General features: G+C 33.5%; 1 protein-coding gene across 1 annotated transcript; it reads right to left on the minus strand.

Annotated features, from left to right (window-relative positions):
* Nucleotides 1–658: 658 nt before the first annotated feature.
* Smp_073220 (putative exostosin-3) lies at nucleotides 659–18,386 on the minus strand (the record flags this gene model as incomplete). Its single annotated transcript, XM_018793824.1, has 10 exons — nucleotides 17,925–18,386; nucleotides 15,986–16,858; nucleotides 13,107–13,373; nucleotides 8,917–9,304; nucleotides 7,690–7,797; nucleotides 6,568–6,722; nucleotides 4,312–4,439; nucleotides 3,434–3,578; nucleotides 1,457–1,585; nucleotides 659–868 (listed from the first exon to the last, which is right to left on the minus strand). Exons 1-10 carry the CDS (start codon nucleotides 18,333–18,335, stop codon nucleotides 659–661), a joined length of 2,814 nt encoding a protein of 937 aa, XP_018648297.1. The 5' UTR covers nucleotides 18,336–18,386.
* Nucleotides 18,387–19,568: the final 1,182 nt, after the last annotated feature.

The following is a 19,568-nucleotide window of genomic DNA, read 5'->3' on the forward strand; positions in this document are numbered from 1 at the left end:
TCGGTAGGCACGCAAGACATCCATTGTACCACTGCTTTTGCAAAACAGCCTAAGGCTGAATTCATAAAGATCAATGGGACTAGTGTGCAAAATCTTAGGACAAACGAGGTGAAAACTGAGTGACAAGAAGAGCAGATGGACTGACCGATCTTCAACGTTGTATTTGGTAACTTCAATACATAACTCTGAAAGAGGTACATACCGTCTAATAGACCACGTTTCCTCATCATAAATCATTTATGTGACCACTTATCTCTGTACTCCCACCCGAATGGCTTTATTTTACTTCCCGTCTTACTAATTTTCATTGCACAAAATCTCAATGTTCATGAAACATGATTGACTTGTTAACAGGATTTGAAATATCTTCACAGTTATCTGTATCGCAGCTAGAAAACGTAATGTGTACCTACTTCTTACCCTATGCTGACACTTAGAAGCGAAAGTCTTATACAACGGTAGAGAAACGCATTTTTAACACATGAGGAAAAAGAGAAAGCTAGGTGATACAAACATCACTTTGGTTCTTAGTGGGGACTTGCATTAATACACGATCTCTCAAAACACGGGAAAAATCTGCAGTATCCGCAAGGCAACTAGATCTAAACAATCCTCGAGAATGTGTCATATGACTTAATATGATAAATAATACGAAGTATTATATGTATTTATAACACTTTTGTTTGCCGAGTGGAATACGTGTTTTGAATAATACAGAGTCAGCTCTGTATTGACTGTACATGAGAGGATTGTATCCATAATGACTTGTTAACCAGTTAATGCAGCGGGAACGAGCAGCATAGTGATCTGAACGGTCGTGTAAAGTAGAACCACAGTAAACGCAATCAAATGACCAATGGAGTGTAACCTAACAAGTTCAAATGAAAAAAGTGTAGTAAAATCAAAGACATCTTACACCAAAAAGGCTATATATATATATATATATATATATATATATATATATATATATATATATATATAAGAAATTAAGATTTTATGGGATCACAAGAGATTCAAATAAAGGCTTCAACAAAAAATATCCAGCTCAGAAAACAAAACTCCACCTAAGTTATTCGTTTATTTCATTTCAAATGTAAAAGGCAATGTTCACACTGCACAAACACGAAACGAGACACATGGAGATCAGCACACCTTTTTATGTGAAATCCTTTACAATATGAAGACTATTTCTACTTTGCGTCGAGAATAATGGGATATTTATTCGTCTAATAAACGTGCTTTCAATATGTTTTAAGTTAGTTCAATATAAAGGCGATTCTCGTTAGGTTACGTATAACTTATTATAAGTGAAAATAAAAAATATCTCAACACATGTTTTAATAAGCGGCCAACCAGTATTCTACATTTCAAGTGTTATCAACCACACAAAAGAATAGTACCACTCAACAGAAGTTGGATCAGAGAGACAAATGAGTGTGATTAAATGTAAACTTACCTTGATGGGGGGTTTTCTAGTTATATGTGCTAAAAGAAAATTCATTGCTATATCTTCACAATTGAAATAATTGTTCACCATGTTACGAATGTCCGGAGACATTTCCCATGTATAAGCAAATGTATAATACTAAGACAAAATAAAGAATTTTGAATAAATTGAGCATTGGGTAGATTGTTATAAATATATTAATTCATTTAAAAATAAAGAATGCGTAATTTTGATAACGAACAACTAGTATTTTAAAGCCATAAGTCCCTTTTATCAATTTCCATAGAACAATTAGAAGACGCAGTTGATCTGAAAAATGTGAAGTATTTGCGCCATACATTTCGAATAGTCTGGCCACACATATACTTGTCAAGACATTTTATATGAAAATTAATAACTTTCACTTAATTGACCTTTATTAATTCTCATATAAAATGCCCTAACAAGTATATGTGTGACCAGACTGTTTCCAAATGTATGGAGCAAATATTTCACGTTTCTCAGATCAACTCCGTCTTCTAATGTTTCTATAAAAACTAACATTTTCTCTAAACAATTATGGATTGTACATTATTACTAAACATACTACCTAATCATTTAACAAAAAAAGCAATATAAACCACCAATGGAAAACTTATTTGTTCTTGAAAACTCACTGCTATTTATATTAGTGTTTATAACTCTCTTAATGTCAGTAAGATAATAAAAGTAACAAAGTAATGAGCTGTCTTTGACTGTAGTTGCAACCATGATTAACAGCACGTACTTAATATTGCAAGAAATTTTAAAAACATGGTTATGAGAAACCCAAAATATTTATTACTCGTCAGTTGTTCGATTGACACCTTTAGGTCTTTAAGTTTCCCTTTCTTTCTTACAGTTTAAAGCGTCTAACATGAGTGCTACACTGACTGTCTAAATGCATGAAAAGGACACTCCATATTAATCTTTTGAAACATCTTGACATTTTTTGTGGTTTTTATATGAACTTTCCCTCTCAGTATAAACTGATTATTATATGTCGAAATTCCGAGGGTGGAGGAAAACGAAATAAAACAGTAATACTTAGTTTTTGTTTTCTCTTTCTTGACGGCATTGAATGAAGCGGGGTTTGTAAATTAGTGAATCATTAAAGTATCTCCCTTAATACTGATTGTGAGATAAATAACGGCATATATAGTATATGACATTTACAATATCTATATTTGAGTTGATTCTAAACAAATACAGTCTTCTGGTACCAAAGCACACTATGTGAAAGAGCTGAACATCTCTATTAATGGATAAGGCCTAGTATAGTCGGTGACAACTAAGAAATTACACAACTGCCTTCACTTTCCGATTAAGCGTCCACTGTATAGAACCCACCAGGCTCACTTAGGGACTTTTGTCAGATGAAGTCAGAAGCTTGTATGTCAGTTGTAAAAACGTTGATTTTCGTTGTTGTCAGAAATGTGAGCATCATAAGTCTGCAAAATTTTCCACCGATGCGATATATATATATATATATATCAAGTTCATATTTATAAACTTGTCTTTAAAACAACTATGAAAATTAATCATTGTTTGACTAAAAGACGAAGGTATGACAAAATTTTCGATAGTGCATTAACAAGTTTTGGTATAAGAAGCACCAGGTTAGAGAAGTTTCCACGTAAATCGACTTTTAGAATGAAAAGACAAATGAATCATAGTTTATTCTATCTTGTGTCCCAACTAGTCCCAATCATAATCTCCTGAATACAAACAGAGACACATACTCCCAATGCCAATCATACATAAACTGGCTAAACTTTGATAGTTACGAGTGCAGCAACGGGTGTAATTTGAACGCTCAATTTTATTCATACATGAGAATTGCGTTAACTTCAAGAAGCTTAACTCAAACCTACTATCGAATCAGCTTATACTCATAATTTAGGTTTATTATCATTGTTATGATTATCAATGAAATATTACAAAAATTGACCATGAAAAATGAAATACCTTATGAAAAAATGCAGCTCCAGTGAGAATCATTGAAAATTCACACATATAATCAGAATTATAAAACCATGAACTATCAGAACCATTCCAAAAATGAGCTCGTGCTGGGAAACCAACCAACTGATCACGATGTTCACGCCAAACACTAAAATTTCAAGGGCCATTCATAGAAAAAATATTTTTATAGTAGTGAACGATGATATATATGAAACAAGTAAACAATAAAAAGTTGATTTCATCGATCCCGTCTCGTCACTACACTTTTGGAACTCTTTCCAACATTAGCCACTTATGGGTACAACATACATTATCAACAAGAGATGTTTATGGAAATTACTAAATTTTCCAACACAAACAGAGGTTAGCAAAAGGACCCATTGAATACTAAAATGTACTGAATCATCATTTCGTACCACTACAGGATTTCCTAGCAGTCAAAACCCACGAACTCTCCATGAGTCGAACTCAGGAACGTCAGGCCTCACGACGAGAGGTTTGTTTAAAAATATTGATTAGGAGTCCCTTCAAAAAATCATTCCATAAAGATCGTGTTTTCTGTCTGCTTGACTAATAAAAACATTCTAGATATCACAAAGGCAAAGTACAGGTTTGTGCACTAGGATTTTAGCAACAAATTTATTGTATGAAAGTTACAAATATTATCCAGCTGTTTAGACGCAAGTAGTAAAGAAGGAGAATGTACAAGTTGAATTTACTGACCGATGACTTTACATCAAGTCCCTAAACAACTCAATCATTCTTTTATTTGAAAACCAACCAATGTTCAAGAACAATGACCCATTTCAATTATAAAATTTTCAATAACCAAGTCGAACTAATACTTGAAAATCTGAGAAATTTACATGTATTTCACTTACCGAAATCCAAAGACAATTTCATCATGACGTAGTTGAATATCATCATCAATAGATAGTATTGCATCAGTTTCGATTAAATCATAAGGCAAAAATCGATTATTCAAACTGTTATTTTGGCTACGGATAACCTATTAAAAAAAATAATTTACTACAAATAATTTGTTTACTTTTAATGTTCAGTGAAAAATGGCAGTTTTTCAAGTACAATGAGCTCTACATAACCTCTAGACTTTAAAATGAATTATCAAAGTGCCATGTGGGATATCAAACTTGAAAAAAAACAGAAATTTGTTATTCAATCAATCTAAACAGTAACATGAACCATTAAATTATATTTAAAATTATCAGAAGGGGGTTTTGTGGAGAATTTAGTAATTTTATATACTTGAGATCATGAGTCAATTGAAGCTAGACCACCATGGAAAACCTGGAAGTACTGGATGGCCATTTCGTCCTATTATGGGACCCCTCAGCAGTGCGCATCCACGATCCCGCCTCGCGAGATTCGAACCCAGGACCTAACAGTCTCGCACGCGAGCACTTAACCACTAGACCACTGAGCCGACATCCAATGGTGTTAATGTCTAACTTCAACAAATCCACGAAATTGAGCAACCATTCACCAATGCCTTCGGTGAGTTGATATCTCTCAACAGACCTCGTTGAACTCCACTCGTTACTGCTTCTCACTAGAACTCCAGGAAATACCTCATGGAGCCAGTCACTAGTGAGCATATGATCATTATCAGAAGGGGTGTACTGCTGAAAGATCCCACAATAGGACGAAACGGCTGTCCAGTGCTTCCAGGTTTCCCATGGTGGTCTAGCTTCAATTAACTCATGATCTAAACTATATATTTAAAATTAATAATGATAATTTAAAATAACATTTGACTAACATTTTCAGATAAAAAAATTATTGTACATTGATGTTCAATTGTAACTTTTGTTTATATGAACAAGTAAGTCGTCAAAAAAATAAAGACACTTTCAAACATCTATGAAACAATCATTGCTTAAAAATGTTATCTGAATGATAATTAGCATGAGCAATAAATAAAGTTATATTAATTCATAATTTGATAAAATAAAACTGTATTAAAATTTGTTGGAAATCAACTGCTAACATCTATTCATTGGAAAGAAAACTTTGATATAATTGATAAACCCTATGGAAAACGACAGCGAGTCGTTATTCATTTAAATATATATATATATATATATATATATATATATATATATATATATATATATATATATATATATATATATCATGATACTTGTTAGTCATCGAATTGAGTAGGAAAAGGAATAAGAAGGTATAAGTTGAAAGTTTTACCAAATACTTTTATGTTTCGATTCATATTGTTTTATGTCTCTTGAGAAAAACAAAGTTGATATACTTTTTGAAATTTATGTTAACGATGAAAACATTTCCAAGATAATGAATTTTTTAATCAATATAAACAAGTTACTCTCATAGACAAATAAAATAACCATTATTGCAAACAACTACAATTGAGTATTTAATTATGGAAATTAAAGCATTCATTATTAATTATAAGTTGTATGCGTCACAAACTGATTCGAGCTGGGGTATTGTTTGAGATCAGGAAGCATAAAACAGCTGTTTGGTACTAGAATTGGACTCCTCGGTAGCGTCCAGCTATGATCCTACAAAGGATCTGGTCCAGGATCTTTAAGTCTTACGGCAAAAGTAGAAGAATTAGAACCACTGAATTAACGTCTAGTAGTCTAATTCCAACTCCAATCAATTTGTGATCTGGCGGCAACAATAATCCAATATTACTGATGACATCTACTTCACAACTGACATGCCTGAACTCCAAGTCATAACTTTTCATTAAAACTTCAGGAACATTTTGAGGTGGGTCATTAGCAAGCTGACCGTTGTAGTTTAAATGAACGGATAAAAAATACAACATATGAATTAAACTAATCTCCACAAAATTTTTTCAAAATTCGTTATTATAATTATTCGGTCCAATTATAGTTTAGAACAAGTTATTATTAAATCAGTCGAACTAGATAGAAAATTTTTACCAAGAAAATGTGACTAGATTGAAAATATTTCCAATAAACTTTCATATATCATCCAAGATTACATAAAATCTTAATGTTTTCTAAAGAAATTAACACTATAATGTTTGACTATAAATGATGGGAAATTATGTTCGACAGTAATGTTATATAAAACTTAATTTAGAACGAATGAAAAAATAACTGGAAACTAACTTTAATTGGAACATGCAATTGTGGCCAGCTAAGATCAGGATTGGGTGGAACAGGATTGTTCCATACAACCAAAATCGAATGCAAATATGGAAGATTTAGAAAGCTCTCTAATGTTTGACATAATAAATTAAACCGGTCATAAGTAAGGACTACAACTAAAAAAATGAAGAAGAAAAAGAAAATAGGTAAATCAACGAAACAATGAACAAGTACAACAAAGTATTCTAGTGAAAAACAAATATTGACTAGCTGATGTATGTTGGGCCAATAGGTTTTCATTGGTCAGATTATGTTTACAATGGTTAACCATTAGTATGCTCTTATTGTCCTTGATCGGATAATAAAAATGACTTATTTGTAGGAGGCGTATAATGAACAGTAGTTTTATTGTATTGATCATCCTTTTCTACGTCTATGCGAGTCGACTGAATTGAGTCAAATAAACTAAGTCACTCACAAGGTATGTCCCCGTTCTTACTTATTTAAGATCTTTCTATTAATCATTATGAAACCGACTTTATATCACTAATAATAACTGCTTACATCAAATACGAACTATATTTAAGTTAGTTATCTTTATACGCGCTGTTTAAGCGTCATCCAATGACTCGATTGTCAAAGAGACGTTCCAGACGATATTACTCTAAATCATTTTAAATGGTAGGCGTACGCTGGTTACATTACTGTTAATTTCGTTTGTCAAAGTACAATCCTAATACGATCAGTTTTGGATGGTATTATGTAATTTATCCAGTCAGTAATGACCAAAAACTGCTCTACAACTAACAGATTAGTTCCAACTAATAGTTCGCCAAAATGAAAGCTTATTACCTCATGGAATTAGTCGATGCAACAATTCGGGATGTTCAAATAACAGAAAAACTGGTAATCAGAAGTTAGAAGAACAATAGAGACAGAACAATATGAATTCATTATATTTCGTGGTTTCTCATTAGCTGCTTACAACCATATATGTACTGAAATTTAACATTTAGGTAAAATATGATGTGAAACAATGGACATAAATGAACGAAAAAAATTAGAATGACAAATATTACTAATTATATATATATATATATATATATATATATATATCACTCTGTTGATTGGTTCGGTACTTACTCGTAAACTGTTCATATGGATACATTCCACCTAAATTCATATTGAATTCATATCCCGCAAGATTTATAGTATGGTTAATTGGTCTTAATCCATGATTTGTAGAACCATCTACAAAATAAACGTGAAAGCAGATAGGAAGATAATGCAAGTTGTAACCAAGTAGTATATATCACACTTCATGTTAAATTCATAAATGAAAAGTCAATAAGAGAGTAAGAACGACATGTGGACAGTAGTATATAGGTAAACGAGAGTAAAACACACATCATTATTGCACAACGAATTGCGAAAAAGCGACGTGAAGCATACACGCACAACTTTTCACTACCGTGATGGATTTCCATTTATACCACCAACATTAGCAATTATCTTACCGACAAAAATCTATACCAAACTGTCCTAATATTCCTGTTTGGCGAAACAAATTTTATATCATTCATAGAAGTATGCACTCGAATTTTATCACCGGATTAAGTTAGTTTTCTTAAGAAAACTTTATACAGACAAAGTTGAAGTTTATAATTGAAAATATTCCAAAATGTAATTATTTCTTACATTAAAAACTGAAGTGTATGAATTGTGATGTGAACTTGTAATGAATGTTTTAACCATCTAACCATTACTAAAAAGTCCTGTTACAAGGAGTTACAAGTTGGTTATTAATGAATGTTTTGTGACATTTATTTTCAGTCTTGTTTGATCATTTGTTAACTGACAAGTGTATTTCATAGTCAAACTATTTCGATTCAAGATTTCTGCTTGTCAATGATAGATTTGATTTCTTAATATGAAGTACTCACATATTCAATCGGTTGACTAGTATGATTACGTATTCAAGAGTCGATTCCATAGGGATTAAGAGGCTCATTCTGTGAACAAATCATTTGTTGTGTGACTTCAGTCATTATATATCAAATTGATTGAGCCATCGTAAAAATTGTCACACTACGTTCCTATAAATTGGATTGGATTGTACTGAATTAAGTTGATCAATCTACACCTACCGAGAATGTTATGTCCCTATTATACTCCTAAATTCAGCGGACCGTTATCAATGTCGCATCTGATTTACACATGAATGAATAAATCAACTAGTAATAAATAGGCAATCACGCACAGAGTTATTTAATATCTTTAAATATGTAGTCTACTAATTAATAATAAAACTACTTTTAAACGGGTATAAAGTACTCATTATTAGAACGATACAATATCAAGGAGACACACATGGTACAAATGCAGCATCTGATGGGAGTGGGGGCTCCCATGGTGTTGAAGGAAATAACCATAATGGATTAACCACGTCACTAATCCCACCGTAAAAAGATACACTAGCCAATCGAGCTGATCCACCAGGACCTGTATAATTCGATTGATAACTAATAGAAGATTGTTGTGGTCCGATTGGACCGAGGAAATCATCTAAATCGACTTGAAAATTATTCTCTTTATGTATTGGATACTGTTTTGGTGGTTGAAACTCCTTATAAACCGGTAAACTTGACCATTGAGGAGCAGGAGGTTGGGGAAAACCAAGACGTCGACTAACAGCTAACAATAAAGTGGTAAGTTGTGATGATTTATCTTTTAAGTAACGCTGAAATAAAATTTGGCCCTGAAAAAAATTTTGAGAAAATACAAGGGAAAGTTAAGTAATCGTATATAGTAAACGTAATGAAGAAGGTTCAGAGAAGAAAATTTACTAGTACAGGGTTGTGGAGATTGTCGATTTCGTATTAGTACCATGAACCGGTCAATGTAAGGCCACTACTGAACACCTGGAACCACTGGATAGCCGCTTCTTCCTAGTATGAGACTCCTCAGCAGTGGGTAGGTAACTGCCTCATACCCAAAGATGGACGCGCAATATCGTGGATTGGTTGAAGTTGGGCATTAACATTGTTTGATCCCGGCTCAGTGGTCTACAGGTTGAGCATTCGCGCGAGATTGAAGACCTTGTGTTTAAGTCCTTCGTGTGGGATAGTGGATGTGCACTGCTGAGGAGTCTCATACTAGGATAAAACGGCTATCTAGTGCTTCCAGGTTTTTAATGGTGGTCTAACATTGATCGATTCATTATCTCAATAAAAGAAAATCAGCATTTTTCTTCATGATCTAATGCCCTGATTTCGTTGTTTTGAAATTGTATAGTATTTTGACTCAAAGTTCCTACTACTTAGCATAGAGAAAAGGATAATCAACTTACTTTCGCCTGTTACTCCCATTTTAGCATAGGCCGCTGACCAGCATTCTCCAACCAACTTTGTCCTGGGCCTTCTTTTCTAGTTCTATCCAGTTGTTGTTCACTCTTCCCTTATCTATTTCCATTTCTCGGCGTAATGTGTTCTTTGACCTTGAGGATTCCAAGTGAGAACTTGCCTTGTCACGCAGTTGAGTGTTCTCATCAATGTGTGTCCTATCCACTTCCATCGCTTCTGCTTGATTTCTTCCTCCGCTGAAATCTGGTTTGTTCTCTCCTACAGTAGGTTGTTACTGATAGTGTCTGGCCAATGGATCTGAAGTATTTTGCGTAGACAACTATTAATAAACACTTGCATCTTCTGAATGATGGCTTTTGTAGTTCTCTAGGTTTCCGCCCCAAACAGTAGAACTGTCCTGACATTTGTGTTGAAAATTCTGATCTTGGTGTTGGTTGACAATTGCTTTGAGTTCTAGATGTTCTTCAGTTGTGAATATGCTGCCCTTGCTTTGTCGATTTGCGACTTCACATCTGCATCAGATCCACCGTTTTCATCAATGATGCTGCCCAGATATGTAAAGGTCTTTACATCCTTCAAAGTTCTCCATCAAGTGTGATTCGACTGGTGCATGTTGTGTTGCATCGGAGAATCCTGCTTTTCGCTTTGTGTATGTTGATACCTACTGCTGCTACACTGATCGTCTTCTTCTGCATTTGTTATGCGTGGGCGATAGAAAAGCCAGATCATCTGCGAAGTCTAGATCGTGCAACTTTATCATAGCTATCCACTGTATACCATGCTTTCCCTCAGATGTTGACGTCTTCATAATCCAGTCGATCACCAGGAGAAAGAGAAAGGGTGAGAGTAAGCAACGTTGCCTGACACCGGTCTTTACCTCGAATGAGTCTGTGAGCTATCCTCTATGCACGATTTTGCAATTTAATCCATCATAAGAATTCCGTATAATATTGACTATCTTCTCAGTCACGCCGTAGTGTCGAAGAAGCCTCCACAGTGTTGTCCTGTCCACACTATTAAATACCTTCTCGTAGTCAATGAAGTTGATGTAGAGTGATGAATCCTATTCAATTGATTATTCCACAATGATCCATAGTGTTGCGATTTGGTCTGTACACGATCGATCCTTACGGAATCCAGTCTGTTGATCTCGGCGTCTACGGAGTCCTTTATTCTGTTTAACAATACCCTGTTGAAGAATTTTCCTGGTATTGAGAGAAGAGTGATGTCCCTGTAGTTATCATACTCGCTGAGATTGCCTTTTTTGATATTTTAGTCAGGTGTCCTTCTTTTCAGTCTCTTGGTACTTGTTCTTTATTTCAAATCTTACTGAAGAGAATTTGGAGTATCTTTGCAGTTACTGCTACATTTGCTTTCAATGCCTCTGCTGGAATGCTTTCTGGTCCCACTGCTTTGCCACTCTTGGTTTGTTTGATAGTCATGCTGATCTCTCCAATTGCTGGTGGGCCAACATCGATTGGGAGGTCCGTGGGTGCTGCTTCGGTGTTGGATGGGTTCACTGGGGCTGGTCGATTCAAGAGTTCCTTAAAGTGCCCTACCCACCTGTTTCGCTGCTCTTCAATGTTGGTGATTACCTTGCCTTCCCTGATTTTCACTGGTCGTTCTGGTTTATGGTGATTTCCAGCGACCTTCTTTGTTGTATCATACAACTGTCTCATGTTTCCTTGTCTTGCAGCCTTTTCCCCTATCATTGCCAAATCTTCCACATATTTACGTTAGTCAGTTCTGGTGGTCCTCTTCACTTGCTTGTTTACTTCTCTGTATTCAGCTTTTGCCTTGCCATTCCCTGCTCTTGTTCGGTTGATATTGATTGCTGCCTTCTCGTTCCTCCTTTCTTCAATCTTATCCAGTGTATCAACAGTGACCCATTCCTTGTGATGGTGCTTTTTGTGACCCAGAACCTCATGACATGTTGAAGTGCTTGCCTCACTGATCTCTTTCCAGTTGTTCTCCATGATAGTTCCCACTTCATTGAGTAAATCGTGAAGAGCCAGGAAACTTAGAACCTATGGCTGAGGGTTATCTTGAATTCGTTGAATCTGTCAGTATCCCGAAGAAAGGCCGTATTAAGCTTTTGTGTTGTCCGCCCCGGTATCTAGTGCTTCTTGAGTTTCAGTTTCATCGTGGCGACCAGCAAGTGATGATCTGATGCTATATCAGCACCTCTCTTGGTTTTCACGTCCTCCATCGTCCTTCCGAACTTTTTATTGATGCGGATATGGTTGACTTGGTTCTGTGTAATGTGATCCGGTGAAATCCATGTGGCTTTGTGTATGCGGTAAAATAGACTTCTCAATTATAATCTATATTGAAAAGTTAAACATCACCAATCGGATGATTTGGGATTTATTGAGATTGTAAATCAGCTTAGCACTTGACCGTTGTTATACATAAAGACATCTAACGTTTTCTTTTTAACGAGTTTAGTATTAAATTTTCAGGTAAATCCAGAATGTTCGACAAGCATGAGATCAATGAAGCAGATTACTGATGCATTACAAGTCAATAACCGACAATGGACAGATAAAGCACTTACCAAATCCATTTTTATGTTTGTTAGTCGAGATAGTTATGACAAAAAATAATCATACTATTTATGTGCTATAAGGATACCATTTATTAGGCATGTTACTTGGAAACTAAAACACACCGACTTTTAATAATCGGGTAATTGACTCAAATCTTCATCTACGTTAGTTCTACAATTGCAATGGTATCACCACAAAACACAAAAATGGATTGGAGACAACAACAAAAATCTATATTTTGCTGCTGAGTTGGTTTTAAAAAGAATATCACAGGCCAAATAAAGAAAAAATTGCACTGTGGGAAAGCAGCATTTGATGGAAGTAGATAATCTCCCATGGTGTTGAAGGAAATAACCATAATAAATCAACCATGTTACTAAAAAAGAAGACTAAGTATATCAAATGGTTTTTTTAAGAACTCGAAATTCATAGACAATAATGTTGAATCATCAGTATCTGTAACATTGTATACACAGTAGAAATATGCTTGATTCTAATATGTACTTGTAAGATACTATCCCTATTAGTAACTGATGTGGGTTACGTAAACAATACGATATGAAGTGGCGGAGGTGAAATAGATAGAAAGAAAGATGAAAAGACTTATAATACTCTCTAATTCAAATAAATTTTCAATGGTAAAACTAACCTGTCGGCGAATCTCAACGATATGCGCTTCAGGTAAAGATTGAAGTAAAGCTGGAAGTTCCTCGACTCGAGGTCTAGGAACGCGTATAATAACTTTAGACAATAACTCCGAGTTGATTGCTTCATCAGAATATATATCGTTATTTCCAATAAACACAGGAATAGCACCATTAGCTAAACAGTTAATCAACTGAATTCGTAATCCTAAACTCAAATACGAATTCTTTGCACCAGTCATTATTAATCCAAAGGTTGACTTGCGAAGAAGCTGAAGATTAGTTAAATACAACTTTAATTAAAGTGCTATAAAACAACAAGAGAAAACATAGTCTGTGAACTTAATATACCGTTCGAGGGTTATATATAATATTTCGGGTGGAACTCGAACCTAGGGCTCATCGCCTGCAAAACGAGTATTTTAACCAACGAGCTAATAGAATCACACATAAGCTGTAGTTCCTTGGTTTAAACAGGGGGGACACTGTTCCATCATCCAAGAAAAGTACTTTCAATCAAAACAGTTAATTTAATACGTCATCACTGGGTTACATTAAAAAGTTGGATAACCATATGACTGCTCATCAGTGTAAGTATACACATAAAAATTTCAAATTATTAAAAATTCAATACAGAACTTTTGCCTTATAAGCGAAGGGAATTAGGTTTAGAAATAAAATAGAAAACAAAAAAGAATAACATTACACCCGGTGATTCTAAAAATGTTCAGCGAGACTCATTAAAGTTAAAAACTTGATAAATTATGATTACGTCATGAACAGGATGGTTTTTAGCAGTGATGTATTATGACAGTAGAATTGTTTACTTTTCCAAAAAAACCTTATCAATAATATACTAATAAAGTATTTTTAACTTTATTTTACGAATTAATGGTTTGTTTTGTTGAACATACTGGATATATACAACTTCTACTAAAATCATTCGGAAAGAACCAACTGTCCAATATTATTGACACGGTGATTTACTGACTAAAATGCTGGAATACCAAATAATGGACAAAAAGTATAAACTCCATCCCGTTGGATAGTAAAACAATGTGTGCTAATCTAAGTAGGGTATATAAAACTGTATATGGATATTTAATTACATAGATAAAACATGGAAATGATAATTTAAGAACACAAATACGAAAACTCAATACATGAACATCTGTTATAAACACACAAAATCCCTGTGCATATTTATAAGATAGTGTCGTTAGTGTATAACTTACAGGACCTTGAATATAATCGCATATATATATATATATATATATATATATATATATAATGACTTAATCACTTTGTAACACGAGTGCACAAACACACACAGAGGTTTATTCAATCGCCAAATTCAGATTTTATGACTAAAACAAAAAGACAGTTACACCATACTTTTTTTTAAAATTAAACGTTACAGTTAATTGTAAAAGCGCTCTTTTTTCGTTTAGCAGTTAACCAAAGCTTAGCAATTGAAAATAATAAAAAAGGTACAAGGGAAAACAATGACGTGCATGTATTTAAAAGAAACATGATTGAAATATTAGTCTTCCTCTTTTTACTTACCATTAAGAATACTAATTCTAGAAATTAAAATGAATGGATGACTAACTTAATCACTTTGATAATACGCTGTCCATTAAGTAAAAGAAATAAGAATGTACTTTAAACAGATAATTAAATGTAAACTTCAAGATATTATCTGAATCGAATCAACATTTAAGAATATAGACAACAAGAAATACAATTATAGATAACAAATAAATGTTATATTCAACGTCTTTTTTATCAGTAATAAAATAACTTGCATTGTGAAAACGAGGATAAGACTATGTTACAGTCATTCGCTATGATCCCAAAGAAAATTCTTGCTATAACACTAAACAATTTTAACTCAATGAGATTAACCTGAAATGGATGTTCAATATACTTATGATATATACCATAAAAGGAATAGATTCTATAATGATCAGGGACCGAGCAAAATAGTACAAATTATTAATTTACAAAGTCATTGAATGTAGTGAAATGAGCTATATAGGAATACCGGCAAAAAAGACGCGGATGTATTCAGTCTAAATGTTATCCTAGACCTTGAGTTTTAATATAATTACACACATTTTATCCCTGAATTTAATTTATTCATTAAAAACTATATTTCTTATATTTAGTCTGCTGTCATATTCTATTTCTTTGGTTTTTATGTTAATTTTCTTTTAGCAATAACGAAAGCGCGAACTGAGAATTCCTGATTTCGTTCTTTTAAAACAGAAAAACTCGGCAAACATAAGGAAACTATCCAACAACTTAAATGGAAAATAGCACATTCGAATAATGATATCTGTGATAGTGACTAACAGTGTTCATCAGTTACCCATGAAGAGGTTGCTAAAGTGCATTCGCGTACGGGATTTATCTGTTGGTAACGAGTGTTAAAACCCTACAATATACTAAAATAAAACATCTTATAGCTATTTAACTGTATGGTAGCTTTCCAAAACACAGCTCGTGAGTCTAAATCAGTGATCCTTTTAGTTTTTTTATCGACGGTTTGAAATTTGAAGGGTTATTATACGTCAGCCGTAATGTTTCCAGAAATTATTAGCAGAATATTTGAACAGAGACTTAAACCATCATTAATTCGTTTTCGTTAACAATCTCTTTTCTTACATGTCTGACTAGTATGTTGGAACATTTGACTTTAATTATTGTTCGCTGATGTTTTTAACGATACACAAGTGATATATGTTCTAATAGCATACAAAACGACTAAGTTTTAAAAACATCTACAGGCAAATACTGCCAATATAAAACTTACAAAAGCAATTTTTAATTGGATAAGGTAAAATTAACTCTAAACATGGACTTGTACAGTGTAACTTACTGATGAAGAATCTTCACATGGAAACCAATCAGTGTCAGATAGGGAATTTCGTGATAGGAATTCTTTATATTTATTAGACCAACAACTTTCCAGTTCATTGGAATTTTTATTAATTGATATGGAAATAAAAGAGGTTGACTCATTCTTTTTATGACTATCGTTATCCAACATTTTCAAGTGTTCAATAACTAAATTATCCAATGATGAGTGATTTTGAGCAAGACGACTTTTGGACAGTATCCCAACATTGAAGCTGAGTAATAATGAACGTCTTCCTGGTAGTAAACTCAAAGGTGAAGAAATAGAGCAAATTTTTTTCGAGTATTTACATAAAATATCGTAATTTATTGGCAATAAGAAATCGAATCCTCGGCGAAATGTGTTTTCAGGAAATGAATAGGCGACCAGTAGGAAGTTAAGATGATTTGTTGAATAATTATATTTCCGATATATTTGATCAAGTTCCAATGCATTGAAAAACAAGACTATACAGGTTGGCAAGTTTGTTGATGTCAGTTCAGATTCCTCTATACATTTTTGAGCACCTTCAACACCGAAAGTCAGTTTTAAACATGAATTATTTTCAATATTACATCTTTCAGTAAAATGTGGAGAACTTTGTAGTAATTTGTCAAATGATATAGTATTATTTGAACCATAATAATCAGTGCAAAACTTTAAAAACCTTATAAATCGACACCGATTCCAATTGATACAGGATTCTATGGTGCATAATTCGTTTGATGAGCTTGTGACAGGATAATTTATACTCTCATTATTTAATTTAAGATAAACAACTGGCCATTTGGAATAAAATACAGCTGACGATGCAGTATTATCTGAAATAGTTTGTTTGTATGAATCTAAAGTGGCCTAAAATATAAAAGTTTATTTGGGAGTAACAAATCATCCTAGAGGATTTCAGAATATAACTCACTTACCAAGTAAATGTTCATATAATCGGACAAACTTTGGGTATAAAAGTTAGTGATACTACTAATTATAAGTTTAATCCATCCATTGTAGCCTTGATCGTCAGTTAATACGACCCGGTTAGCCAAGTGCAGTGCACAGAATAACTTACATAGATGCATTTACTACGTAAGTTGTAATTATTTGTAACCGATAAACCACAAAAAGCAATATGGCCAATGCTAATTTATTTACTTCTATCACTTCAAACAACTATTTTCCTTTGATTTACAAGAAGATCGAATTTGGACCAGTAGAAGTAGCTATGAATCACATACGGGAATATGCAACAGTAACTTAACAGTTACAAAACCTGACCATCTATTTAGTCTATAGTCCGAACCCCGTTTCACTTCAAGATACCAGTTTTGTTAGATTAAACTCCGCATGTTCTGTGCGTTGAATCTGAAGTGGTTAGATACTATTTGAGTCGAAATTTTTAGCTCTATGCTTCACTCGGTTATGGCTTGATATGGATTGTACTGATATTGGATGCTAGATTTTTATATGCGTTATCCAGACACTGAGGAAATGCTTATTTCCAGTCTAACTATAAGACAGATATTAATCAAAATCAATGTTATGTAATTTTTTTAATATGCCCAATATACCTAGCACAGAACTTCGGAAAAATGTCGCTTTTACAACTTGAAAATAAAGGTGCTGTTATCTCTCTTAAAAGATATCTACGAAGGAATCGGTAATCAATACATTTTATTAAAGATAGAAACAGCGGGACAATATTGTGTTTAGAACGTTGACCTTGTCTAGTTAAACGGAGATAGTTATAACCAAATATTTGTAAATACCACAACAATAAGTAACACCTACTTTACACATTGTTCATTTATACATAAACCCAGTGATCACTCAGTTAATCACAAAAATCAACATTAGTGATATACTTATTCATATTAGTTTACTCCTCAATAATGAGAAAATATTCAGTTATTTGATAGTAACATACTCGGAGACGTATTATTTGCCTTGAATGTTCTACAAGAATAGATCGTAAACGTTCCACTTGATTTTGAAGGACAGTATTAGTGTCCACCAATTCTTTACGTCTTTGATGTAAATCAATTAATTCATCATGAACAGAGTGATTGATACGCATTAATTCATCAATAAGAAATGGTAAAGTAGATGCTGAATTTAGAAGTAAATTTCCATTGTTTTCTTGATGGGGAATTTCTTTTCTTGTTAAATAATCTACAGATGTAAGTCCATGACTTGTTACAGATGGATATGGATTCCACAATGAAATAATTATGTAAAGAAATATGATAGTCAGTAAACATGTACACACGATCAAAAACTTTCTATTTTGTCTGATTAATAAATAATAATTCTGCATATTAAGTAACAAATATATCATAATCCCGATAGACCTGTGGATAAGTTCGACGAACTAACTATTTCGCACTGCTCCTTGCCTAAATTTAGGAAATACAGAAAAAACAATCAGTAAACAATAATAACAAAATGGTCAATATAATATTATCAAAAATATTTAATGTTAAATAGCCGCAGGCTAGTGACAGGAAATTTTTTATCGAAGTTTGTGCTGGTTGGTACTAACCAAAAGGGTTTATCTGTTGTACGTCGGCCCAATTAGATGTAGGGCAATGATCAACGCTAGTCGATGCTTGGAGAGGACTCTAGAATCTTCACATGTAAAAGCTATAAATATACTTCTTATTGCGCTTCTTACTTTCATCGATCCTTGTTATTCAGAATATAATTTTTTCCCTGATTTGGGGACTTGTCGAGTGTATTGGTGTCCAAGAATGTCAAGCAATAGGAATAGCTGGGTCATAATAAGTGAAATTATAACAGTTATAACGACATGTACATTGAATAATCATGGAATAGTGATGATTAATGGTATTTGTCCAATCTTTGGTGGTGGTCAAATCCCATAGATCAAGTTTTAACGTGGCCACTAGTATAGACAACGCACGCACTGTTTTGTTGTTGTTGTTATTGGAATTAGTTGGCAAGAAACCTTAAACTTGGGGTTTTGTGCTAGTTGGTACTCGTCAGCAGCGCCTACCTGCAATCGTGAAGGGACTGATATTCCCGGTGAGATTTGAATCTACATCATAAGCAGTTGGTAAATGGTTTCCATCGTGATAACGATGGTGGTTTTTTCACTTAAACTTACTGAGAACAAAATATTTGACCAACTATTAACTATCATTAATTTAAAGAAGAGAACTGAAACATTTAAGTTGGGTAGTGAAAATAGTTGTATCTCTATAGCTTACTTTTATACAGTACGATTCGCCGTGTGTTTTGTCTACGTTATTAATAAAAGTCAAAAAGTTTCTGCATAAACACTGTAGATATGGCGTGCACCAAACTTATGATGACAAACAGCTTCATGATCCTTTTTGGCTTGACTAGACATCATCGCTATCTGTATATGTAAAGCTAATTTTATCTCCTCGTTGCTAAGCTATGAAGGATGAAAATGACTAATGTAACGAATGTTTAGACAATATCATAGCTTAGCTATGTTCATTAAAAGTAATTAAAATGATAATTTTACAGATAAATAAATATCAAGGGACTAGATTACAATGAATGTGGTTTGAATAATTATCTC

Source organism: Schistosoma mansoni, chromosome 1 (genome assembly GCF_000237925.1).
Source record: "Schistosoma mansoni strain Puerto Rico chromosome 1, complete genome".
Lineage (NCBI taxonomy): Eukaryota > Metazoa > Platyhelminthes > Trematoda > Strigeidida > Schistosomatidae > Schistosoma > Schistosoma mansoni.